The sequence below is a fragment of the Ailuropoda melanoleuca genome, chromosome 8 (assembly GCF_002007445.2).
Source record: "Ailuropoda melanoleuca isolate Jingjing chromosome 8, ASM200744v2, whole genome shotgun sequence".
NCBI lineage: Eukaryota > Metazoa > Chordata > Mammalia > Carnivora > Ursidae > Ailuropoda > Ailuropoda melanoleuca.
The window spans coordinates 114,539,811-114,566,582 of NC_048225.1; the positions used below are offsets into that span (position 1 = coordinate 114,539,811).

Consider the following 26,772-nt stretch of genomic DNA (forward strand, 5'->3'; position numbering starts at 1 on the left):
TAAGTGTCAATATAATGACCAAAAATGGACCATCAGTTACTTATCATGTTATCGTAAACTAGGTTTTGTTTGTTACTCTGCTATAGGATTTAAGGCAATTACTATGATAAAGTTTCAACCTCAAAAGAAGTAGGCTGTCACATCATTCTAACTAAAAGGAAAATTCCTTGCCCTGTGGGTTGGGTCATTATGGTTGGGTTTTTATATATATTTCTTCCTTTGTCAAAACTCTCCACTGGCATTTCCATATAAGTTTTCTCTGGCGAGAACCACCATATGCAACTTCCTCACTGCTGCACCACTGGAACCTAGAATGGTGCCTGGCACATGGGAGAAGCTTAATAAATATTTAGCAATTACATTATAAATGTAAAACATATCAACTATGAAAAATCCCAATGGTGCCAAAGGCTATACAGTGAAAAGGACAAGTAACTCATATATACACTGAATCATACTACTAGGGAATTTGTACTTTTATTTATTTATTTTTTTACTTGACATCTTGCATCATGTTTTCATAAGACTTTAATTACACGTTACACACCCTTTGTTTATAGTTTCTCCCCTACCCGCCCCCCCCCCCCCCCGGGGAAGATGAGAAGAATTTGAGAGCATCTTCTTTGTCCCTAGTCAAATGAGGGATTAGTTCTTAGTGGTCTAGTAAAGAGTGGAGAAATAGGGCACGAATTCCACATTCCCAAATATGAGTGATCCACTCACCTTCCTATGACATTGTTCACAGTAAAAATCTTACATTAAGAACAAACCAGGGAAAATTATTTAATCTAGGAATGCCATACCTAACTAAAGCTCTGGTTTGTTCTTGGGGAATAAACACTTGGATCTATTTGGATCTAGAAGTTAAAAAATAATGGGGCACCTGGGTGGCTCAGTCCTTAAGCATCTGCCTTCCGCCCAGGGCGCGATCCCAGAGTCCTGGGATCGAGTCCCACATCAGGCTCCTCTGCTGGGAGCCTGCTTCTTCCTCTCCCACTCCCCCTGCTTGTGTTCCTTCTCTCGCTGGCTGCCTATCTCTCTCTGTCAAATAAATAAATAAAATCTTTAAAAAAAAAAAAAAGGGACCTCCAGTAACAGCAAATATATAAACTTACAGGGAAACCCCATGAACAAAGTGTATGTTATGACTCAACAGAAGCAATACATTTAAATGTAAGTTGCCTAATTTTCTTTCAAACTTTGACTACCACGTTTTCATTGTTACTTTATAAAATTATATTTATTTTAAACTGTGGCAAATTTCCTCAAATTTTTTTTTTAAAGATTTTATTTATTTATTTGACAGAGATAGAGACAGCCAGAGAGAGAGGGAACACAAGCAGGGGGAGTGGGAGAGGAAGAAGCAGGCTCATAGCAGAGGAACCTGATGTGGGGCTCGATCCCATAACGCCGGGATCACGCCCTGAGCCGAAGGCAGATGCTTAACCGCTGTGCCACCCAGGCACCCCATAAACTGTGGCAAATTTTCTGAAGATGAAGGATAGTAAAATCTAAACTGTAAAAAAAAAAAATGCACATCTACAAAAACACACACATAGACAGAGATGCATTTAAAACCAAAAACAAAGACAGAGCTAGGCTTTCCAAAGAAAAGAATAATTTCTTTCTAGTCCTAAGCTAAAATGTTAGTCTCACTGGACATGCTGACATATACAAATATTTCAGGACCTTGGATATGGGTGGAAGAAGTCAATGAATTCTAGAATCTGACTCTGTGTTCAGTTCTGGGCTCTACCACTTGTGAGCTGTGTGAGCTCAGGCCATAACTGAATCCATGGTCACATTATTCTGTGTTTGTTGCTGTTATCCCTAAGTGAAAGCAACAATTTTAGTATCGTTATTACAAGCTCTTTATAATAGAACATAGGTCCAAAAAGATAAGATTGGATGGGGCGCCTGGGTGCCACAGCAGTTGAGCGTCTGCCTTCGGCTCAGGGCGTGATCCCGGCGTTATGGGATCAAGCCCCACATCGGGCTCTTCTGCTGTGAGCCTGCTTCTTCCTCTCCCACTCCCCCTGCTTGTGTTCCCTCTCTTGCTGGCTGTCTCTATCTCTGTCAAATAAATAAATAAAATCTTAAAAAAAAAAAAAAAGATAAGGTTGGAAAAACAATAAAGAGGGCTTTAAACCTAAAATTAATTTTTTAAAAAATGGTAACAATATCAAATGATGGGAGTGTTAATTAGCTTGACTGTGGCAATTTTACAATACATATGTATATCAAAACATCAAGTCATACACCTTAAATACACACAATTTTTATTTGTCAATTACATCTCAGTAACGATGGAGGGGAAAATCTCCCTGCAAAGGTAGAAATGAGAAGAAACACAAAAAGACAAGGACTAGCCTCTTGCTGTCCTTCGTCCTTTGCCTTCTGCAACTCGTAAAGACAGAAAGAATCAGAACTACCAAGCATACCTGGTGGGTTTAGCTGCACATCAGATGTTTCCTACCTTGTCCCTTCCTGTTGATATCAAGCAGTTAGCCAGGACATATCAGAAAACTCAGGCGTAAAGATGTATTCTGCCATCGGATTCCGAGTGCTTACTGTGACCCCATCTTTTCCCAGTTTCTCTAGCGTTTCTGTAATTCCCTGCACACACCCTTCCCCCATTCCCAGCCCCAAACACAGGGCCCCTAGCCACATGCCTTACCTTCTTTCAGCATGCCCACTTTTAAACACTTCATGAAGCGGCAAGCCTGGCAGGATTTACGTCTGCGCTTTGTGATTTCACATTCATTCGTGGCAGGGCAGCTATATTCTATATTACCTAAAACACAGAGTTTGAAGAAAAGCAGTTAGATTTGCAAGACCCAGGAAAGGTGAACATCCCAAAGGCAATGCCTACCCTGTTACTTCTGCCTCCTCTCTGAAAAACGAGTCACATGAGATTCATTAGGATGTCACAAATGTCATGACGCGGGATGCTCTATGGCAACCACTTGGGATGCACTCAATAGGGGCGCCCCGGTGGCTCAACCACTGAAGGGTTTGACTCTTGATTTTGGTGCAAATCATGATCTCCGAGTCTTGAGATCGAGCCCCATGCTTAAGATTCTCTCTCTCCCTCTGCCCCTCCCCCACCACTTTCTCTCTCTCTCTCTCCTAAAAAAAAGATGTACTGAATAACTGGAAGATACATGGTAAAGTAGCTCAAAAGATTAAGTTTAATTAAAACATTATGCTTAGTCTACCCATGCAAAATAACAATCTTCTAGAATTTCAGAAGCCAGAAGAACTTTCAAAGCAAATTATTTTCATACAAGTATGAACATCAAAATCATATTCTTGCATCATCAATCCCGGATTTCTTTTGGTTTCTAATGTTCCAGTGTATCAGGCTTATTGTCCTTCTGACACTAAACAGCATAAACCCCACTATGAAAAATGATCAGGGGGAGGCTAATCTGGGGCCTTACAGTGAGCTCCTAGAGGGCAGGGACCGAAATGACATGGTGTCTGGGGCAACACTTACCCGGCCGGGCCTTACAACACGGTTCTCTGCTTAGTAAATGCTTACTGAGGGGAGGACATGGAGGAAGATGACGATGGCCATCATATCGTCATCATCATGTTTGTTACATTATTTGCATAATGAATTCCAAATACTCAAGCTCCATGGAAGTGCTATAAATAAAAATAAACTGCTATGAAACTATATTTTAAATGTCAGAGTTGACATTACTTACGGTCTTACTTACACATCTGAAGTGATAAATATGTAGCCAGAAGAAGATCCAAACTTTAACTTGAATTTTTTTTTTTTTCCAATTAATGCCAATGACAGTGTGTGGGATGTGCTCTGGGGCTGCCTACAGCTTTGTAGAGAAGCTGCCTTTAAAATAAAGCCTCTCTCCCCATCAGCTCTGTCACATCGTGCTTGAAGGTCTTTCCTTACTTCCTAACCCTTTCCCCTTGTGATTAAGTGCATCAGTATCTTAATGAAAATGCATTCTGTTTATTGCCCTCTTGGGAAGGGGGAGGTCATCACACCAAATGCATAAATTGTCATCAGAGACGGTCCGAGCATAATTGCAATTTTGCTGCTCCATGTTTGCAATACTCAGGGTCCGTCCAAGTCCCCTGAAACATGCGCAGATTCTAGTAATTAGCATAGAGTCTGTCTGGGACCACAGCATTGATGAAATATTTCAGAGTTAATCACACTTTGTAAACACTGATTTATATTGACTACCTTTCTCCAGACTGATGTCTCCTCATTAAATATCACATTAGTGGATTGCAGGATTGTACAAAGACTCAACTACTCAGCAACTGCTAATTCAACAGAAAGTAATACCTAACCACTTATAACTACACGAAAATTGGTTAAATATGCATGACTAAAATATATTTAAAAAAAAAAACAACAACCGTGCATTATAACTTGAGATAAGTCTATCAAAATTATTTGGCTCAATTAGCATTCTAACTCAGGGCATTTATAATAAAAAAGCAACTACCTTTTAACATAAGAGGTTAAATAATAAGAGTAATATTAATTGCATCAACAGAGGCACACACCATCACCTTCTTCAGCAATATCTCTAATACCCAGAAAATTAAGGATAAGTCAAAGGAACCAGACTGGCTGGGTCATGGCTGAGAATAAAAGGATTTAGAGTCTGAACTTTAGATGAACCATTTTTCACTTCTGAGTTTCTTTAACCATCACTGAAAGTGTATTTTGCATCCAGGGAGTATTGCTAGTAATTTCCTAGGGGTTAATTAGTATTCTACTATCAGAACCTTCCACTCTATTACCTCTTCCTATACTTATTTAAAAAGAAACTTAGTCTTTTCTTTCTTAGAAAGAGATGAACAAAAACTAGTCAGGAAAAAAAAAAAAGTTTCTAAACAGCATTTCTTGCCCCTTTTTGCCTGAAAAGTCAGTACGAAGTCTTCACTTGGCTTACTTTCCAGTACTAAAGCATGACCCACATTTTAACCCAATGCTGGAAACATCTCCCTCCCAGCCCCACAAAAAATCATCTTTCATGTCAAACTGGTTCCTCTTCCTCTGAAAATTCTTTCCTCATCCTCCACGAGAACACACTTCTGACAGGAACCTCAATGGGGCACGTGTGAGCTCACACCTGGACTAGGGCAGTTATCTCCTAACTGGGCATTGTGCCTCCATTCTGTCCCCCTGAAATCCATGCTGCATACCTTTTCCTAGGATTGCTTAATTAAAAACAAAACAAAACAAAAAACCTTAATTTGAAAAAAATCGCTACACTTCTATGGCTTCTTGAATTAAATACAGAATATTGGATCAGCAAACAAAATCGCCACTCCAATATGACTTCCATCTACTTATCCAGCAATATTACAATCATTACCTTATATGAACTTTCTGATGCAGCCAAGTCAATGTATTCATTTTTTGCTGTGTCCTTCAGACTTCCCTCTGAGATTGATCTACCTTTGCCCCTCTTTTCTTCTTAAAATTACTTCCAAGGCTCACTGTTCAACTCAAATTCCATTCAAATCTTTCATGAAAACCTCTCAGACCATCATAGCAGAAAATGACTTCTTGGTTTTCATATCTTTTCACGTACTCTCATCACATAGGGACATGCCAGATTTTGTCATATCTTTTTTGCATGCATATTACCCATTAGATGGTAAGATCCTGGAGGCAAGGACCATTTCTTATGCAGGAAAATCTTCCTCTAAAAGGCAGTAAATAAGTAAAATAGTATGCCTCGAAAAACTTGTATATTCTTGATATCTCAAGGTCACTGTTATGAACACCAATTATGGTGCTGTAATGGAGTAATATCCACAAGGTCAAGTGAGCTAGGTGTCCCATCAGGAAGCAGTATTAAGAACACTAGGAAAACCATTCCACAAAAAAAAAAAAAAAAAAGTATTAGGAAACCTAATTAATTTTTCAAAACCTTAAAAAGTAGCTTTGACAAAAATGGAAAGATGAGGAGAAAACCAAAAAAAAAAAAAAAAGAAAAATACAAAGGCTTCTGGGGAACAAAGTGTGAAAAGAAAAAAAATTAACGTAAAAGACTTTAAAGGAAATAAAGTGCATCTTGATATGAATAGGATAAGAATAAAAGGAAAAAATATGAAAAAACAAATGGCGCTAAAAGGGTTAATTTTTATCTTGTTATAGTGCTTAGTATGACCTACAAAGCTAATGCTCTCAGAATGGAGCCACACTGGAGAAAATATTTAGGAGCGCTTCAACGATAATAGCTAAATCTACACAAATGACTCGTCTAAGAATGTGCACAGATTTTTAAATGTCTTCAAAAAACAGAAGGAAAACTGTAAGATTACCACATGAGAGCTTCAGATCACATAAAGAAGTACCCTAGTTTCCGTTCTAACCATTACATTCCAGAATTCTTCAAAGGGAAACATAAAGGCAGAGAAAGTTTTTAATAGTGCCTCAGAATGAACTCTTGAGGGAGAGTCTCCTATCTTACTCATTGTGAGATCCTTGGTGCTGATCCATGAGCCTGCAATTTTGGCTCATGTACTGGACTGGGATAGAAAGAGGTAGTTCTTGCTCTTGAGAAGTCCACAGTCTTACAGAGGAGCTAAGACATGTAAGCAAATAACAATACGATTTTGGGGGGTGGTTCTGGATTCAGTACTAGCAGGCACACGCACACATATGCATTCCCACAAATGCAGAGATTATGCCTAAGAAAGTCAATGAATTCTCAATCTAGGAGTGAAGGACTGAACTATGCTGTGAAAAATGAATAAATAACTATGTTCTGGTAGAGGCAACAAAACATGTTTTGTAAAAAATTTCACTGTGAAAGGATGGAAATTAGAGCAGCCCTGAATGTTTTCACAAATGATACATTTTCAGCTTAAGTGTATAGAAATTGTTTACGATGAATCAGGTATCCTTCAGCCAAATTTCAGCAAATTAGTCTTGACATACATGGGTGATAACCTTGATTTCACTAAGTAACACTGGTTTAGGTCTTGAAAAACAAATCAACATTATTCTAAAGAACTTATTGGCTGGAGGAAAACCTCTCTAATTTCAAAGCCCTCCCATTGAGTTACTTAGTTCATCGTTGTTGGCTATGATCGTCCACCCAACAAAGTCTTTGATCCGTGTTAGAGTCTACACAGATTCTGCCCTTGAAATACCTTCCCTGGTGCTTTTTCTATGCAACAACAACAACAACAAAAAAAAAAACCCTATTTTATCCTAAAAATGTGCTGCCCCAAGCACCTGGATAATAATGTTACATCTATTTTGGTAATGGCTCAAAGACATTACTCCCAGTAGACCACATGATCTCTACGAGGCACTTGTTTTCCTTCAATTCACGAAAAGTGGAAACTAGACAAAAATATTTCCAGTAGCAACTGTGGGCACCTGAAATGTGAACACCGGACAGTCAATCAGGAGGATGCAGAAGTTATTGTTCACAAGCAAGGATTCTCATTTCAGACACGGAGTTTTCTTGGATTATAGCTTGCCATTTCCTGGGACACTTTTGTTAGATGGCACTAGAGACTGAATTGGGCAGCTACTGAGGACACAACTGGAATTTTCCCAGCTTTGTCAAGATCTGGGGAAGTGAGCTCTGTTGCAGAGGGAACCAAATCAACGTGGAAGCTCTGGGTTTTTTAACCAGGCTGACAAGAATGATAGAGCAATTTATAATATCTCCTGGCAGCTTTTCAGAAAGTCCTGGGCTCTGATTACTTATTTCAGAGTCTTTTGTACAATTAGTTTGTAGGCAATATCATTTTCTCACTTACCGCTTAATAGAATCTTGCAGCTAGCTGGCGGATAGAATAACAGGGTGTATGTAAAGCTCCAGCCTGGAGTGCCAGTGGATAATTTGTATATTCCTTTCAGTCACTTAATGGACTTTTACAGTTTGGCAGTGAAAGGGCTGAATGATGTAAATTAGCATGGCATCTCAAAATAAAAATATATGTCAAATCCTTACTCCCAACTCACATCACTCATACACAGTAATGATGCATTTGGCTTTATGTAGTTCCTAAGAGTTGTCCTCTTTTTCATAACATACAGACATCATAATTGTAAAGCCCATTTGAAAGCATTTGTATATTTTCCCCAATTGTTTTAATTTTATTAACAGAACCAAATGGCTTGAGATGACCCACAGGGCACTCCAAGTGGGGTTTATCCAATTGTTTTCCAACATTAAGTGATTTTAAAATAATGGGATTTGCCTCAGTGCACAATTACAGAGCATTAAAAACATGCAGCCAATAATCTGTAGTATTTTTGTTCTAAATGATTAAAAATATAAAAAAAAGAAAGAAAACCCTCTACTGTTTCATAGTAAAGGTTTTTACATACAGTGATACAACTTCCCTTCCTCTCCTTTTTTTTTTTCTTGCTTTTAATGCTACTTTTTCCCTCACTACTTTCTGCCCATTCCACCTGAAATTGAAATGGTCTCTATAACTGGAATTATATAATATGGAACAATAATTTATTACATATCTGTAGCAAAAACATCATAGTTCCATCAGTGCACATACTTTTTAATTTTTTTCGAAGAATCCCAAGTTAGACTTCAAAATAAGTTACCTATGGCCGCTATACCTGTTCCCAAGGGATTGCTCTGACATTTTTTGAAGCTCCCTTTAGACTGCCACTGGAGATACTTTATAAGCTATAAAAAGGGGGGCAGTCAAAATACATTTCATTCATATTCACCCAAAACATCTGACTGCCTTCTTTATCACAAAATATGAGGCCAAATGATGTCTGTCCATTATTAAATTTCAAATTTACCTTCAAATTTCAAAGATCTCCAGATCACTGATGACATTGAGAATATGCCTCAAGCTTTAAAAGAGGATACCCAAAAGTATTATAAGGAATGGCGGTGTCAGACTTCCAAAGGGGCAGGAAGTCACCTGTGACGTGGAGACTGTGGCATACTGAGGTAGGAGGAAAGGAGTGTCACATCCAGTTAATTGTCACACCCAGCTCTTAGCAAAGCAATTTCAATATACAAGATTATGCCCTAGTCGCACGTTCATTGCCTTTTGGCTGCCCCTCTACCCTCTAAAAAAATGAGGTGGAAGATAGGATATAGCAAGTCTTTTCATACTTGGTTCTTTCAGGTTCTATAGTATTAAATTCTGATAATCACAAACACAGTACACAAGAGCCAAGACAGTATATTGGCACGGACTGTTGCATTTTCACACTGAAGCTCACATGCGAATAGATGACGGCTTGTCCTTAAGGATGAAAAGATCAGAAAGAAGCCTACAAGCAGGCAGGCTCATCAACTCTGAGTAATGTCTACTAACTGGAGACCAAGACCATACACTCTGGTTTCATCTTCCAGTGAACCCTACTGGGTGGGCCACTGAGCTTATAGTGGGTACCAACCGTCTTCCTCTGCGATATATCTAACCACAAGATTGTAATGACCTGTTGAATTAAATTAAAAATGGAATAGCAAGGGGGCACCTTGGTGGCTCAGTCCATTAAGCATCTGACTCTTGATTTTGGTTCAGGTCATGATCTCAGGGTCGTGAGATCAAGCCCTACACCAGGCTCCACGCTGACCATGAAAACTGCTTAGGATTCTCTCTCACTCCCTCGCCTCCCCCCACTCATGTGTGCACGTGCATGCACTATCTCTTAAAAAAATTAAAAAATAAAAAATAGACTAGCAGGAAAACAGTGTTATAAAATGGGAGAAATTATTTAGCCTTGATTTTTTTCCAGGTTAAACAAAACATATCCTACCTTAGTTTCCCCCAAATTTGTAAACATGGACATTCCTTTATTGCCTTAATTCCATGACTATTGACTCAACACTAGCACTGTGCATATTCATCTCAGAGAAAAGGTGGAAAAAATTATTGTATGCCCATTGAATGTCCATCCTTAACATGCTACCTTGCATAGGGTTTAGAAAGACACCTGGAAATGAATGAGTGAAGGCAGAGGAGGAGAGGAGAAGAAGAGAAATGGTAGATGAAGGTCCAAATTACAACTCTGCCATTCATTAGTTGTGTGAACTTAAATTAGTTACTTTACCTTTACTACTCTCGGGTTACTAAAATATAAAAAAGGAACAACCATGGGTACTTTATAACACGGTAAGAATTACATGAACTATAGGTATTAAAATCATAGATCATGTTGTTCAGCCTTCTGAGAACAAAAGGAAGAGATATTGTAAGATTTCATCAATCACTAAATACCCTCACTCTAAGACCTAAATCTGGAGTTTGGGATTATTACAAAACAAGCTTCCTCAAATTTATGCAAGAGTGTGAAAATGAATATGCCATTCACCCAGAGAAGCCTAAGGAAAATTTTGCCTTGCTAACAACTCCAGTGTGCATGGCTATATTTTACAGATACTAGGAGGAGAGGAAGAAAGATAATAACTCAAGTCATTTTTTTAAAGCACCAAATTGTCTAAGTGAATTTCTGAGACATCAACCACATCTCCTTGTGAGCATTTCCTGTCACTACGCTGGAGCTCATAAACTGCATCTCACTGGGTGTAATCTGATTATAATCGGGGGTAATGGATTTGCAAAGCTCTTCAAAATCCCACCTCAGCCTTATCCCTTCCCACAGTCTCAGGTCAATTTCTGTCCCTATCCCAAGACCACCCCCTTGTCTGGCACGTACCCTGAATTACTCCAAATTCCTAGAAAGCAGCATTTTCTTTCCTGCTGGTCCTCTTCATGTGCCTCTTTTATCGTGTCTTCAGTGAAGCTTTCCCAGATGCCACAAGACCGAGTCCTTATGGGTGTAACTCATTCATCCCACACTCATCTTCAGGTGGGTGCTTCTCTTAGAACTCAACATATTTTATTATTTGTGTCTACTGAATCGCCCTCCTCCTGTTCCAACTGTGTATTCCTTGAGGACAGGGACGTACACCCCCTAGAATCCCTAGTGTCCAAAAGAATGTGTGATCAAGTCAATGACCTACAGGAAGCCACTCGTTACCTGTCGACTTGATTTTTAGTGATCCTATTCCTCATTCCCTCATTTTAATATTTAGCCCCAAATTATTCATCAAAAAAAGCTAAGTATAGTCAATGAGACAGAATAAAACTGATAGGAATCTACCGACAACTTATCATTGGGTATTAAGCAACACAAAGTTAAAGGATATTAGACTTTGAGGAAAACCTAATTTCCAGTTGGTTCAGCCTCCTTGTTTTATAAAGATCACAGACAAGTAAACATGTACTGATTCATCTATGATCACTGGACCTTCCTTATAAAGATATGGACTAGTTAATTGCAAAAAAAAAAAAGACTAAAAGTCAAAATATTGGGGTCCCTCAGTCAGTTAAGCATCTGCCTTTGACTCAGGTTGTGATCTTGGGGTCTTAGGATCGAGCCCTGTATCCGGGCTCCCTGCTCAGTGGGGAGTCTGCTTCTCCCTCTCCCTCTGCCCCAACCCCTGCTCATGCTCTCTCTCTCAGATAAAAAAAATAAAATAAAATATTTTAAAAAAACAAAAATAAAAAAGACTAAAACTCAAATATCCTGACTTCCCTAAATGCACCCATTGAAATTTGCTTATCTATACCTATAATAAACACTAAGTGCGAAGCACTACTTTGTGTTTTACAGATATGAACACCGTTTGGCAGATGAGAGAATTAAGGTGCTGAGACAAGAGGTAACATACCCAGAATCACTTGGCTAACAAGTGCCTGAGCCAGAATGCGAATCCAGGCACTCTGGATCCGAAGTCCGTGCTCTTAACTATGATACATTGCTGCTGGGCTCCAATCTTTTAAAGTAATTGAGTGCTGTTTGGAATAGAAAAAAAAATGAAATTCCTATCTGCTGAGAGTGTGCTTTGTGTAGCTGTCGTTGTTGATATTGCTGCTGGTTGGAAAGGAAATCTTGATGCCTTGGGGTGGTAAGATAAGGGTGGTTCTATTGTCAGACTTATGGAACAAGGGCAGCTGTGGGACAGGATAGGGTTGCTTTTGGGGAATGGAATCTCTCAACACCTCAAAAAGAAATCCCTCAACTTGTCTCTGTACCACTATGGTTTGTGGCCAGTTTAATTCCACAGAAACCAAACAGACCATGTCACCAAAGCGACAGGTGTCACACGTTGTAAACAATGCATTTTAAAGATCCCAAAATAATGCCATTATTCATGATAGGAGAACAGTAATCCATACTCAGCAGGGCGGTGTTCTGAAATGCGTTTCAGAAGGGAATAAGTGTATAATAAAGACACACTCACTAAGGAAGACGATGGAGAGTACAAATCTCTCTCATCCAGGGTAACCAGAAATTCAATGTTTTTTAGCTTTGATGTGATGCCATCCTCTTGGAAAACGCAACTAGGTCTTGCGCAGACCCCACGTGTTGTGTGCAGCCCTGCATCTCAGTTTGTAAGCTCCAAGAGAGTAGGGATGGTGTCACAGGAGTATTTATAAAAAAGCTCAAAGAATACTACTGCCACAAGAAAGATGTTATATCTGAGCTAACCATTGCCCCCAAATGTGCTGTGCTCAGTATTCAACATCAACTTTTACATGTTTTTTCTCTACCTACATATTCTGAACAACTCTGATGAGTTTGCTTATCTCTTTTTTAATACATATGACTAAAAAACAGTTTGTTAACAAAATAGGTGAAAGAAAGAAATGCTAATAAAATCTAATACAGCCACTATTTTTGAATAGAAATGCATTTTGCAGCGGCAGTTATCAAACGGTACAAGAAGTACACATGAGAAGTATAGAGGCATCAGGATCATAACCTATGTGACAAAGCAACTGCCCCTTTTTAAAATTTTTTAAGTAATCTCCATACCCAATATGGGGCTTGAACTCACAACCCCGAGATGAAGAATCACATGCTCTTCCAACTGAGCCAGCCAGGCGCTCCAAAAGCAAATGACTGTTAAATAGGAATTTCACTTCATAGCAATCCTGAAGTTTTCCTTGTACCTTCAACAAGTAAAAGCAAGCACATCTTTTCCTAATATTGTCCTTAAATGCTTCCGTTCTTGAATGCCATCAATGTGCCAAGAACTTTATCAGAAATGAGATTCTGGTATTAGAAACTTCCTTCTTTCAAGATCAAGTTGATGTATTCAACAGTATCCAAAGGTGATAGAGTTGGGGGAAATCCTGCGGGGCTCTGATGGCAACTGCTCTGTACTTAAACTGTAGGAGGCAGTATAACAATTATTATAAGATAGGAGTCAACTGGATTCAAGTGCTGGTTCTACCATTTTCTGTAGGAGTCAGGGCAAGCACTTCAACTTGAAGTTACCTTGTTCAGGAATTAAATGGTAATGGGTTAAACCAATGGATACCTTTTTGGCGTTGCTGTAAAAATCAAATGAGATCATGTATTCAAGGTGCCAAGCAGAGCGCCTGACACAGAAGGAGCACTGATTCTCAACAAGAATTACCACATTGTAATTCTACTCAGGGAAGGGATTCAGGAAGCCGAAGAGCTAAAGGGGCTCTACAAACGGCCAGGTGCTAGTTCTCAGTGCATGAGTAAGGAAATGCGAGGAAGAGAATTTCTTCCCGCCTGGTATAAGGAAGCCAAAAGGCATAGACCTGATGTTCACATCACAGGCACGTTACAAGAAGTACAAGCAAACGGATATTCAAAAAGACCATAACCACTAATTACCCCAAGGGTCAGGGAGCTCAGACCGGACTGTTAACTGGATGTGGAATAAAACAAGGAATGCCCAGATGAGAACCAGGAAAGCTTCCAACATGTAGCGTTTGCACCTAAAGATTTTCCTCTCTTGGGGCGCCTGGGTGGCACAGCTGTTGAGCGTCTGCCTTCGGCTCAGGGCGCGATCCCGGCGTTGTGGGATCGAGCCCCACATCAGGCTCCTGTGCTATGAGCCTGCTTCTTCCTCTCCCACTCCCCCTGCTTGTGTTCCCTCTCTCACTGGCTGTCTCTATCTCTGTCAAATAAATAAATTAAATCTTTAAAAAAAAAAAAAAAGATTTTCGTCTCTGAAACAAAGCCTGTGTACTTGACTGTCTGCTATGATAGGGATTGCAGAGAAGTGTCTGGCATTTCCTCAGGGAGGAAGAGCATAGGGGGAAATGTAGCAGGGGAGAGTGGGGGTCCTCCTGTGTGCTGAAGGCCAGGAGAGGTAGGGCAGGGGACGCCTCCTCTAAGGGATACTGGCTTAGCTCTCACTCCATGGAACAGAAGGGGTCGACAAGTTTTTTCCTTAAAGGCCCAGATACTTAACTATTTCAGCTTCGAAGGTCATTCAGTCTCTATCTTGACTCCCCAGCAATCTGGCAGAAGCATAAAAGCAGCCACTGACAACACAGGAAGGGAAGTGACTATGTTCCAATAGAACTTTCTTTAGCAAAATGATTCTGGCCCTGGGCCTTGTCTAAAAACATATGGACAAAAGGTTGCAATGATACAAAATACTTTACAGTCTATTACCCATTATTTCCTTTCTTACTTACAATCCTGTAAAGTAGCTTCCTACAAGTTAGGTGCAGACATTATAAAAGAAATCTTAGTAAATTGATAATATCCCAGAAGAACAAATGGAAGAAGGAGTTGGAGGGCTTTTGCTTTAAATGTCTATGAAATATGAAATTGTTCTCCGTATAAAACATAATCTGAAGACTCTGGGGGACAGTGAGGGCGTTCCAGAAGCAAGGAGATACCTTGGGAGCAGTGAAGATGCTCTGGAGGAAAAAAGGAAAAGAAAAGGTGCAATCAAGGACAAAATCTTGGGCTAGATTCATTCCTTTGAAGATTCTTGTACTTGCATCTGATCTTCTTCAAATGAAAACTATGTTAATAGTTTGCACTGAAAAATGGATATCAGAATGTAGACTTGGCTCTGCTTTCAGATTCACGGTAAAGGTACATTCAGATTTCAAGCTCTAAATTCTAAATTAATCAAAAATTTCTGTGTACTAAATCCTCTTCTTCTCTTTTTGTGTTATTACTCGGCAGTGCCTATTTATTTATTTTTAGGCAGGGGAGGGACAGAAGGAGAGGGAGTAAATCCCAAGGGAGCTCCACACCCAGCAGGGTGCTAACATGGGGCTCGATCTCACAACCCTGGGATCGGTGACCTGAGCTGAAATCAAAAGTCAGACGCTTAACCAACTGAGCCACCTAGGTGCCCCTCCGCTTTGCCTTTAATTAAAAAGTATATTAGAATATGGTTGTCTCTTTAAGTTTGTTCAAACCAGACTAAAACAAGATTTAATCCCAAAGAATGTTGTTTTTTCTTTAAAAATACAGATCCATCCATACAATCACACCCCCCCTTCTTCTAACTAGTACTCGTCATAAGAAGAAAAGAGTTGTCCTCTGTTGCAGTCACAAAGTTTATAGGAGCGGACAATCATCGTCACATCAAAACAAGAGAAGAAAAATAAGCCTCCTTCCTTCTAAAATCAAGAATTAAAGAGTCGGGGAGGTGTTATCAGTGGTGGGGGTGGAGGCACATTTTTAGGATCAATCTAAAACTAACAACTGAAAATCCAGCAGGGACATGAGTATGGGCAGATACAAATCCAGGAACCTGAGATAGAAAACTGATATGATGGTGCTGAAGAAGTGAACTCCAACTTTATATACAGGTGGTTCTGAAAATGAATTATTAAAAAAAAAAAAAGATCTTTTGAAGGCTTACTTCTGACTGTCTCCTTTTTAAAAAAGCCTTTAAAATTATCTAATCATAACTTTGGGAATATTCTTAATTCCCCATTTTTAGTTTATTTTATCAAGTTAATGGAAAATTTTGCCCATGGACTAAAATCTCTCAAGAAAAATTCAGTCTAAAATTATAAAATGCTTTAAAAGCTTAAAAATTCTGCAAGGCAGGGTAATGAGAGGTAAAGAGCACAGGCTCTGGGTTCAGGCTGCCTGAGACCCAATTGTGTTCCAGCCATTACTTCTCTGTGCTTCAAGTTCCACACATATAAATAAGATACTATGAGAATACTACAACAGTAGCATCTAATTCCTTGGGATAATGGAAGAATTGAATAGCACAATCAACGTAAATCACTTAGAATGCAGCACATTGCAAAAACTGATACAGCCCTTACTATTATGACAAACTAATGAATTCTTCATCTATTATTATTGGTAAAGGCACTGTATGCAACTCAAGAGGCTTAAAACAACTATTTACGTTGCCCACAATTGTAATTATTTATGGACAACCTAAGGAGGTGAAAGATAAGAACTTCAAATTCAGGGAGTTATCAGAAACCCCTCAAAAATGTTTAAACATTCACTTCACATTCATTAGGATGGCCACTGTCAAAAAAAGAAAAAAGAAGAAAAGAAGGAAATAACAAGTGCCCAAAAGGACACAGAGAAATTGAAACCACTATGCACTGTCACTGGGAAAGTGAAATGATGGCGCCATTATGGAAAGCCAGTCCGTATGAAGATTCCACAAAAAATTAAAAGCAGAACTACCATATGTCACTTCTCGGTATATATCCAAGAAATTGAAAACAGGACCTCAAAGAGATATTTCTACACCCTTTTCACTACAGCATCTTTCACAATAGCCAAGAGGCAGTAACAACCTATTGTCTTTTGATGGATGAATGGATAAAGCAAGTGTGGTATAGACTCATAATGGGATATTACTCAGCTTTTGAAAAGAAGGAGAAATCCTGTCATATATTACAACATGGATAACCTGAGGACGTTTTCCTAACTGAAATAAGCCAATCACGGAGAGATGAATGCTACATGATTCAAATATGGGAGGTAAAAGTGCTCAAACTCATGGAAAGTACAAAAGTGGCTGGGGGAGAGGGAAATCGGGAGTTATCTGGTGTAGAGTTTCAGTTTTGCAAGCTAAAAAAATTTTAAAGATCTGTTGCACAATAATGTGCATATAGTTAACACTAATATACTGTACACTTAAAAATAGTTAAGATGGAAGTGTTAATGTTCTGTGTTTACGTCATGTGCATTTTTTGTTACGTGCATTTTACGTTGTATGATTTTCACCACAATAAAAAGAAAATAAATATTAAGAAATAAATAAATGTTTAAATATTTCTTTTAAACGTAAATATGTATTTACTTTTAGCGTCAACTACAATACTTTGCCTGCATCTTTTACCTAATTTTGCTTTTACACGAAACTTTTTAAAATTGTCTAAGTGAGCTCCAATGACCAGGCCTTCACATCGTTGAATCCCATTATCAACAACTTCAAAAGAAAGTGAATTAATGCAGTGTGTATACTTTATCACATCTAAGATATTATCTAAGTTTATCAAGTAATACATCAGATAAATGAACCACTGCCCTTTAACAGTAAAGAAAAAAGTTCTGACCCAGACCATGAAACCCCACCCCGCCATGCCTCACAACCTGCCTCACAGCCTCCAAAACTTGAATTTTAACAAGTTACTGATGTTTCCTTTCCTGGGGCCCCAACAAATCATACTGAGACATATAGTCTTACAACAAATTACCAAAGTGACCCACATTCACATCGGTAGGAACCTGAAAGGGGGCACCTGGGTGGCTCAGCCGGTTACGCACCCGACTCTTTTTTTTTTAAAGATTTTATTTATTTATTCGACAGAGATAGAGACAGCCAGCGAGAGAGGGAACACAAGCAGGGGGAGTGGGAGAGGAAGAAGCAGGCTCATAACAGAGGAGCCTGATGTGGGGCTCGATCCCATAACACCGGGATCACGCCCTGAGCTGAAGGCAGACGCTTAACCGCTGTGCCACCCAGGCGCCCCATGCACCCGACTCTTGATCTCAGCTCAGGTCTTCATCTCAGGGTCATGAGCTCGAGATCCGCATTGGGCTCCATACTGGGCATGGAGCCTACTTAAAAAAAAAAAAAAAGGAGCCTGAGATAACAGAACTCTCATGACTCATTTTTTGTCTTCTTTCCTACCTTTAGGGTGAACATTGTCATTTACTCTACCTGAATTTAGCCACAACCAATTCTGAGTTTACTGGAGGAAGGGTCTTATCATGTAATTACTTTAACATAGGTATAAAAATGTGCATTTTGAAAACTAGAAAGCACAAGGTATCATTCACACTACAGCTACTAGGGCTATTCTAACAAGGTAATTTATCAGTTGTTTCTCTGAATAAAACAGCTTTATTTGTCAGGGCTTGGTTCTGGGTCAAAGGTAAGTAAGAATGAAAGAATGAAAGCTATCAGAATGGAAAGAGAAGCACTGATACCTTTGCTGGGCAGTTTATCTAGTAACCAAAAAACAGCCTCCAGCCCTTCATCAAACAGTCATCAGATAACACTAGGGCGACCAGGGTGGCAGGTCCTCAGAAGAAAATCCACTGGTCTACAGGCCTAGTATGCACCACATCCACTTCCTAAGAAGTCCATCACAAATGTAAAAATCTACCTTGCTAAAAGACAGGAAAGCAAATGGCATTTTAATTTTTTTATTTTTTAAAGATTTTACTTATTTATTTGACACAGAGAGAGAGCAGGAGAGCACAAGCAGGGTGGGGGAGGGGAGGAGGTGGCAGGGACAGGAAGAAGCAGATTCCCCACTGAGCAAGGAGCCCGATGTGGGGCTCGATCCCAGGACCCTGAGATCATGACCTGAGCCAAAGGCAGATGCTTAATCGACTGAGCCACCAAGGCGCCCCAACAAATGGCATTTTTAAAGAATTAATTGGAACTGATCCTTCAAGTCCCTCAGACTTGAGCATGTAAACTACACAAAGTCCTTCTCAACTGTTACTTGCCAAGAAGGGGGCTGGCGTGGAGTGCTGGGAGGCGTTTTAGATTTGACAAGTGGTAGGCTGGGACAGGCTAAGAAAAGAAACTTACTCACCAAGAGAATCCTTGGAAGAAATGGCAATGCACACGCTTCCTTCGCATAAGTGGTGACTGAATCAGGAACAGGTTTGGGTGGCCCAGGTGGGTCACCATGTGAGACGCTGCCCCACTGGAGCCAGAAAGAGTACCCAGTCTCATGCTCACAGTCAGTACCCTTCCTTCCACGCTGCAACTTCTGAGGACATTAGCTCAGCTGAACCATGGGAAATTGGATTTTCTGAGTGCAGAGGGTTTTATTCAAGAAAGGAGGTTTACAAAAATAAATAAAGGCGAGCATAGCCTCTTAAGTGTACATAGGTACAGACAATCCAGAATAACATACTTATTTTTTCTGATTCTATAATGTAGTCCATATCAGAATAGAATCAAAGGAGAATATATTAATATTACAGATACATCAGAACTTTAGTTAAAGTATATAGAGCTATGGTGGAGTTTTTTTTTTTTTTTAAGATTTTATTTATTTATTTGAGAGAGAGAATGAGAGAGAGAGAGCATGAGGAAGGGGAGGGTCAGAGGGAAAAGCAGACTCCCTGGGAGCCTGTGATGATCCTGGGGCTCCAGGATCATGACCTGAGCTGAAGGCAGTCACTTAACCAACTGACACACCTAGAAGACCAAAAGAGCTAAGTTTTAAAGATTACTAAAAAACAGGGCACCCAAGTGTCTCAGCTGGTTAAGAGACCTCCTTCATCTCAGGTCATGATCCCAGCGTTCCGGGATTGAGTCCTGCTTCAGGCTCCTTGCTCAGCGGGGAGCCTGCTTCTCCCTCTGCCTGCCACTCCTCCTGCTTATGCTCTCTTTCTCTGACAAATGAATAAATAAGATCTTTTTTAAAAAATAAAGAAAAACAATAAAAATGTAAAAAATAAAGATTACTAAAAAGTTTGTCCTTCTATTAATTTTAACTATGGTACTTTTAAAAATTAGTGATACTGTTATTACAAATGTCCTTTTTTAAATGAATAAAAATAGGGGTACCTGGGTGGTTTAGTCGGTTAAGCGTCTGACTTGATTTCGGCTCAGGTCATGATCTTAGGGTTGTGAGATTGAGCCCCGCATTGGGCTGAGATGCTGGGCATGGAGCCTGCTTGAGATTCTCTCTCTCCCTCTATTCCTCCTTCCTCCTCTCTAAATAAATATGTATATATATTTATAATGTAATCTAACAGAGGAACATAAAACACACACTATCACCTCTTCCTAATCACTGTGAAATAACACAGATAGTAGGAAAGACTGTCACTCATTTTGCAAATATAATGCTAGGAAAGTGAATTTTGTCTGCCTAATTTGACCAATAAATCTCAGTAATTTGACAGTAAACTATAGTTAGACATTTTACCATGGCATAAAAAGTTTCACTGAAAATTCATTTCCTCCCTGAATGCCACTGGCATGTACCCCTTACATAGAAGAGGTTCTTATCCAGTGTCACCCAACTGGTAAGCTTCCCCTATGAATCAATAGTTAAAATGATGTGTTGATTTTAAATGACTTTCAAAATACAGTAACATAATGAAGTGTTTTAAAAACATGTAAATGACACCAGAGATTGTCATGTCACAAACCTGAGCTCCTAATGTCTTTTTCAGACAAAAAGATAGTGAGGGTTAGTTAAATACCCTATTTTTTTTCTTTGATTAAAGATAGACTATGCAGTTTAAACTCTGAAAATAATCACCCTTATTTTAATACAACCCAAGATCCAACTTTTTGTCAGCTACTCTAAATATTACTTTACTTCAATTTACATTGATTCTGCTTTCCAATTAGCTAGCTAATACACAAGAAAGAATATGACATAGTGAACAGCGATAAGAGACTAGAAAAATCTGATCCCTGAAAAAGTAAAAACATTCTGAAAAGTGAGATAATGCACTTAAGCGATCATCATGATAAAGAACTTGCTTCCAGTTTAAACAAATGATATGTATGCAAAGTTGCCCAAAGAAGTCCTCCTGATGAAAATCTTGATAGTCAAGATTGCCTACCCAGAAGATAAATTGGGGTGCTTTGGTATGGCAGTTACCCAGCAGTCAAATCAAGCCCTAGGCATGTTTTTGTATGGCCCCAAGCTCCGAGTGGTTTCTATATTCTTAAACAGCTTAAAAAATAAAACGAAGCCAAGCAGAGTATAGGACACAGAAGGCATGTGGCCCCCAGATCCTAAGATATTTGCTGTCTGGCTCTACAAAAACTCTAGGGGTGGTAACAAGTTTGGTCCATTCCTGAAAGTTAGAACCAACCAGGGAAAAGAAATCAGTACTCCTTTATCCCAAGAAGTGGGTTCATTAAGTCAAAACTGAGAGAGATGAATCTGTAAACTATGTTGTTTCCTAAAACATCCATTCACATCAGACATATTCTCTACCACCAAAGAGTATGCAATACTAAATTTTACTATTAAACACTAAAGCTAAATATTAAAATAGCAGGAGTACAGTATTATCTCTCATTTATAATTTGGCAACATTAAATGTATTTCTAAAACTCAGACAAAATTGCCACCAAATGCAAGAAAGAGTGGAAAAGTCAATTAAACTTTAACAAAGCAAGCTCTGAGTTAGAGCAAATGAACTGTAGACAATATGTCTTTTGTAGGGGCGCCTGGGTGGCTCAGTCGTTGGGCGTCTGCCTTTGGCTCAGGGCGTGATCCTAGCTAGAGTCCTGGGATCGAGCCCCACATCAGGCTCATCCGCTGGGAGCCTGCTTCCTCCTCTCCTGCTCCCCCTGCCTGTGTTCCCTCTCTCACTGGCTGTCTCTCTCTCCGTCAAATAAATAAATAAAATCTTTAAAAAAATATATATGTCTTTTGTAAACACTAGTATCAATATTTAATTTAATCCTGCATCCAAACTGACCACCCCTGAGATTCTTCAAGTCAATTTACACATTTCTATAGTATTTTGAGTTTTAATCTCAGAATGTATTAGAGTTTTAAAGCAGCCATTTATAAACTGGGGTAATTATTTCCTCTAACTACAATTTAAGTTAAGTAGATAATATTTTATTATTTTCTTTTATAAGGTTCATAGGATATTCAGACACTCAATTTGTAAGTTCCTTTTTCCTCCAGTGTTGCAAAAATTCTGTGCTAAGACCAAAACAGCACATAATGGCAAAGAAAACATGACACCCAGGAAAGATCCTCCAGGACTAGGACACGTGCTTCAGGAAAGAGTCAGCAGTGTGGACAGGAAGTCAGCACATCAGGTCCACAGGCCATGCCCACAGCATTAGCAGATGGCTAGCAGGCAAATGCCTAATCTTTAATGCCCCATGTTTCAGGTGATATTGAGGCTCTTATCAGTGTCACCTTTAGACTCAGACACAAAGAGTCCCCACCCAAAGGCCCTGGGCTTTAGAAGGCATTTACAGTGCATGGGCTCCTTTGACAGACAAAGGGGATGAGACCAGCTGGAGCCACCCCCTTGCACTCCATGATCCATAATATCTGAGACCCTCAAATTCTGTGGCTAAATCACCATAAGCCCCATTCCAAGGCCTGCATGGACTTCTCCCCCGGGTCCATCCTCTGGAAGGTACCCCGGACTGGACTGGACTGCTGGTGTGCATATTATGAGGCCCACGCGTGGTCAAGGGGCAGCTGTCTGGAAGAGTCAATGGGCCGTGGACATGTGAGCAGGATGTCCACACTATGCACAGGGCACGATGGGAGGTAGAGGGGAAGAGAGAAATGGGGCAGATTGTAAGCTAAGGACTGACTTTCCTTTTACTACCTCTTGCTGACACAAAATTCCTACAAGTGTAAGAACTCAAAACACAGAGCTGGCCTCCCAGGCCATTATGAAGGTATGTTTGTCCAATAAAAGAATAGTACACATGTTCCTTAGCAGTTTGTTATCTTGATTTATAAACTTCGAAATATTACACACACACATATATTGTGGCTGACTACAGTACTCCTCTCGCAGGTCCCACACACGTCCAGAGGGGACTTAGTCCTCGTAACAGTCACACTCCTACATCTCCCGCTGCAAGGATGTTCTCTACTTCATCCTGATTCCCACATGCAAAGCTTAACCAGGAATCTGCTATTTCCTGCAAGTTCAAGGATGCAGGCTCCTGATTCACCCAGTTTTCCATGCATGGCCACAGGAAATTTTTTTTTAAAAAGCTAACTGATCGCTATAGAACTATATAAAACTAATTGAATTTCCAGTCAGCCCACCTAAATGCCTCCTGGTATAAAAGGGCACCATTGTGAAGAATGGCTGCAGGGAGAGAGCGTTAATTATCACAGCATAGGTGGATAGCTATTTTTCCTAATCCTGCTTCCTTCACTAGAGTCCAGGGAAAACTCTTAACAAGAAGGTGCACACACATAACATCTCCCACCCATTTATGAATCGGGACTAACGCTGGAATTAGAAAGAAATCAGAGTAATGACATCACACCCACAATAATAAACCTAGAAAGTGGCAGTGAAGTCACTGGTCCCATTCTAACCCCGCCAGATGATAGGACTGGCAAAATCTTCTGAAAAGTTGTTTGGTCAGCAGAAAACAAAACAAAATAAAAACACCCTGACTTTTCCCTAAGAGCTGAACCTAATTCAACAGTTTTCCAATGATAACTTGGAAATAGTCAATAACTAAAATATGCCCTTCTGACTGCCTTTCCCTGAAATTTATGAATAACTGCCTTTCACAATTGGAATACCACATTCATCTTTGAAAAGAACAATTCTCATTACTTTTTTTTTTTTTTTTTTGAAAGAGCATACCGGGTAGAGAGGGGCAGAGGGAGAGAAAGAGAGAGAAAGAAAGAGAGAGAATCTCTAGCAAACTCCCTGCTGGGTGCAGAGCCCGAGGTGGGGCTCGATCTCATGACCCTGAGACCATAACCTGAGCCGAAACCAAGAGTTGGACGCTCAGCCAACTAAGCCACCCAGACACCCTTCATTTCTTCTTAAGATGTGCTCTGGATCTCTGTTCTTTTGGCTCTAAATTTAAGACGTATTTTGCCCAACTGTTACAATTGATATTTATTTTTTTGCATAATTAATTTTAAAAATAAATTATTATAACAGACAATAAAGAGTCTAAAGAGGCAATATTCCCCATGAATATGCTTTTGGATGCACAGGTCACACAGTCAGTCAATAAGAGCACCTGGAGGTGCTGGTGAGGCAAAGGCCACACTTGCATCATGTCCTGATCCTAAGGGTTGCAAACAGGAGAAAGACTTGTTCTTAAGGGGAATTGCATAATCTCTTCTCATTCCCTGAAGAGCTGCAGGGCAGGGAAGGGAGAGACTACTATCTGTCAAGGAGAGTTTGGCTGCACTGCTGCCTCGAGGCATGAGAATAGATTCTAGGTCCTTCAGCATCAGAACGAGAATCTGTGATGATATAACAGATTTGAGCCACTTTCAGTATCTTTGGAGTTCAATCTCGATCACACTTGGGCCGCAGAAAGGAGGGGCTGTTTTCAGTCTTCCTTACAATTACCACCCTAATTATTACATTATACTTTCACAATTTAATCCCTTTATTTGCCTCACTGCCTTTTTGGGGCTAAGTTAGCACCACGGTGTGATGCCTGCTGATGCAGCTAGCGGGGTAGCCTTACTGAGTGCTGCCCAGCTGCCAGCTACAAACACAGCCAGGTGGGCCAGTCCAGAGTGCTAATCTGGACAGTGACATCTCTGTCTCCTGCTCAAAATCCTTGAAAGTTGCTCTCTCCAATATGGAGTAAAACTGAGCACTATACATCAATGCCAAGAATCACCCTGTGCTTTGCTCTGTTAAGCTTTTGGTAGCATTTCAGCATCCGAAGGAATAATCAGGCATAGAATTCCAATTGCTCTATTCCAGTTATTACTCAGTAAATAACTACTGCATAGCTATTAATATCAAAACTATAGGATTTAAAAAAAAAAAAAAACCCTGCCTGGCAATTGTTTCATAGTTGTTCTATCTTTGGAAACATTCTAAAGACCAAGGAGTTTAACCACTGCCCACCCCCTCCCCATCCTAGAAATTTGGTATTCCCTCAAGACAGGAGACGTTTGTAGAGGAATTCTCCTCAATGCACAAAGGTTTGAGAACAAAGCTTTAAAAAAATGTTGGTAACATGCAGGTCCAGAGAGCACACTCATGCCTGGCTCACAGTAGGTTCTCAGTAAATATTTGTTGAGTAAAGGGGAGTGGTTTTCATAGTGGATCTCTTGCTTGCATCCGCAAACACAGAATTTGTTAATTTATCCCCAAATATTAGCTTAAATTCATGTAGTTAATTCCAGAGCTGTATAAACTGAATAAACAAAATCGAATTACTAACAGTTTGAATTTTAGATACCCCGTAACAAAAGTATTCTAATACCTTTGGACAATGGCTAGTAAGAACCCAAAGATTTGAAATGTGTTTTCATTCTTAAGTTTTACAATGTTAGTAAATAGGCTTAAGACATTTCTCAAATGCCCAGGAGTGTATGGAAGTTCCACAGATCGACCGCCATCCTTTTCACTCCCTCACTCTACCTAGGATTTCACATTTCATTTCATCCCTTTTTTTTTTTTAAGATTTTATTTATTTATTTGACAGAGATAGAGACAGCCCGCGAGAGAGGGAACACAGGCAGGGGGAGTGGGAGAGGAAGAAGCAGGCTCCCAGCTGAGGAGCCTGATGTGGGGCTCGATCCCAGAAGGCCGGGATCACGCCCTGAGCCGAAGGCAGACGCTTAAGGACTGAGCCACCCAGGCGCCCCGTCATTTTATCCTTAAACATTCCATGAGGTAGGTAATATGTTTTCAATTTACAGGTGAGAAAAAAGAAAAGAAAGATCCAGCGGATGAAGGATTTTTCTAAGAAAATGCTAAATAAAATATGGCAATGATGAGCCATAAAATATGAAGACAGACCCATTAAAATATTTAGGTAATTCATATGTACTCCATACTAACTTGGCTTGTGTTCTTCAGTTAAAATTCTGAAAGGCTATGAAAAAGTTAGGCTTAAATATCCACTCTACTTTGTAAGAGTTATCATGTCCTGAAAACCTGTGCCCCTTCAGTAAACTCTTTAACTGTGCCTTCATCAGCACAAATCAAGGAAATGATGTCACAGACAACACAAAAGCAAATGGGAGACAGTACAACCCATTCCACTAAGAACAGTAAGTGAAATCTTCAGGACAACTAATGGAGAAGACTTGCCCTCCCAGCTACTCTAAGAAAAAAAAAAAAAAAGTGGGAGATTACTCTATGTACACATAAAGGATTTCATAATCACCTTTTGTTAACCGATTTAGAAGGATTAGAATTTAACAAACATAATCTCCTTTGCACTTTAAAAATCAGTACATAACACAAAGTTATTAGACTGATTTCAATGATGTCCAAGATGGGACCATTAGAGGATGATGGTCAGTCATGAGTGGTAAATCAGCAGCAACATGGTATACGGCAGTGGTTCTCAAATTTGGGTGAGCATCCGAATCACCTGAAGGGTGTTTGCTGGGCTCACCCCCAGAGATTCCGATTGAGGTAATGTGGGATGAAGCCTGGGAATTGACATTTTTAATAAATTCTCAGGGGATACGGATACTGCTGGTTGACTTTGAGAAACACTTCACTTACAGAACACAGCACAGTAGAGGGCAGTGATTTTTAACCTTGGCTTTACCAAAGCATTAAGTAGGAAGCTTTCAAAAATCCACTCCACTCCCCATGGCCGGGCCACACCCAAAGCCAATTAATTCACAATTTGGGGGTAGGAGCCCTGGCATCAACATGTTTTCAGTCTCCAGGTGATTCCAGCGAGGTGAAATGGCAAGGATGAGAACCACTGATACGGGGGGAAAACACAGTGTATCCAAAAGTGCTGTTAAGAAGAAAACATTTTGTAAACCACTGAGAATAGAATCACTGATGAGCTGAGGATAGTCAATGAGCAATTTTTC

The 26,772-nt window shown here is 39.8% G+C and overlaps 1 protein-coding gene across 3 annotated transcripts in view; it reads right to left on the reverse strand.

The window, feature by feature from the left end:
- The window catches only part of ESRRG (estrogen related receptor gamma), a 578,927-nt gene that overhangs the window by 149,052 nt on the left and 403,103 nt on the right, over window positions 1-26,772 (reverse strand). For all 3 annotated transcript variants that reach the window (XM_019806161.2, XM_011232602.3, XM_034667188.1), the window contains one exon: window positions 2,678-2,794. In XM_019806161.2, the coding sequence (XP_019661720.1) occupies window positions 2,678-2,794 (117 nt within the window). The remainder of the gene's footprint in view (window positions 1-2,677; window positions 2,795-26,772) is intronic.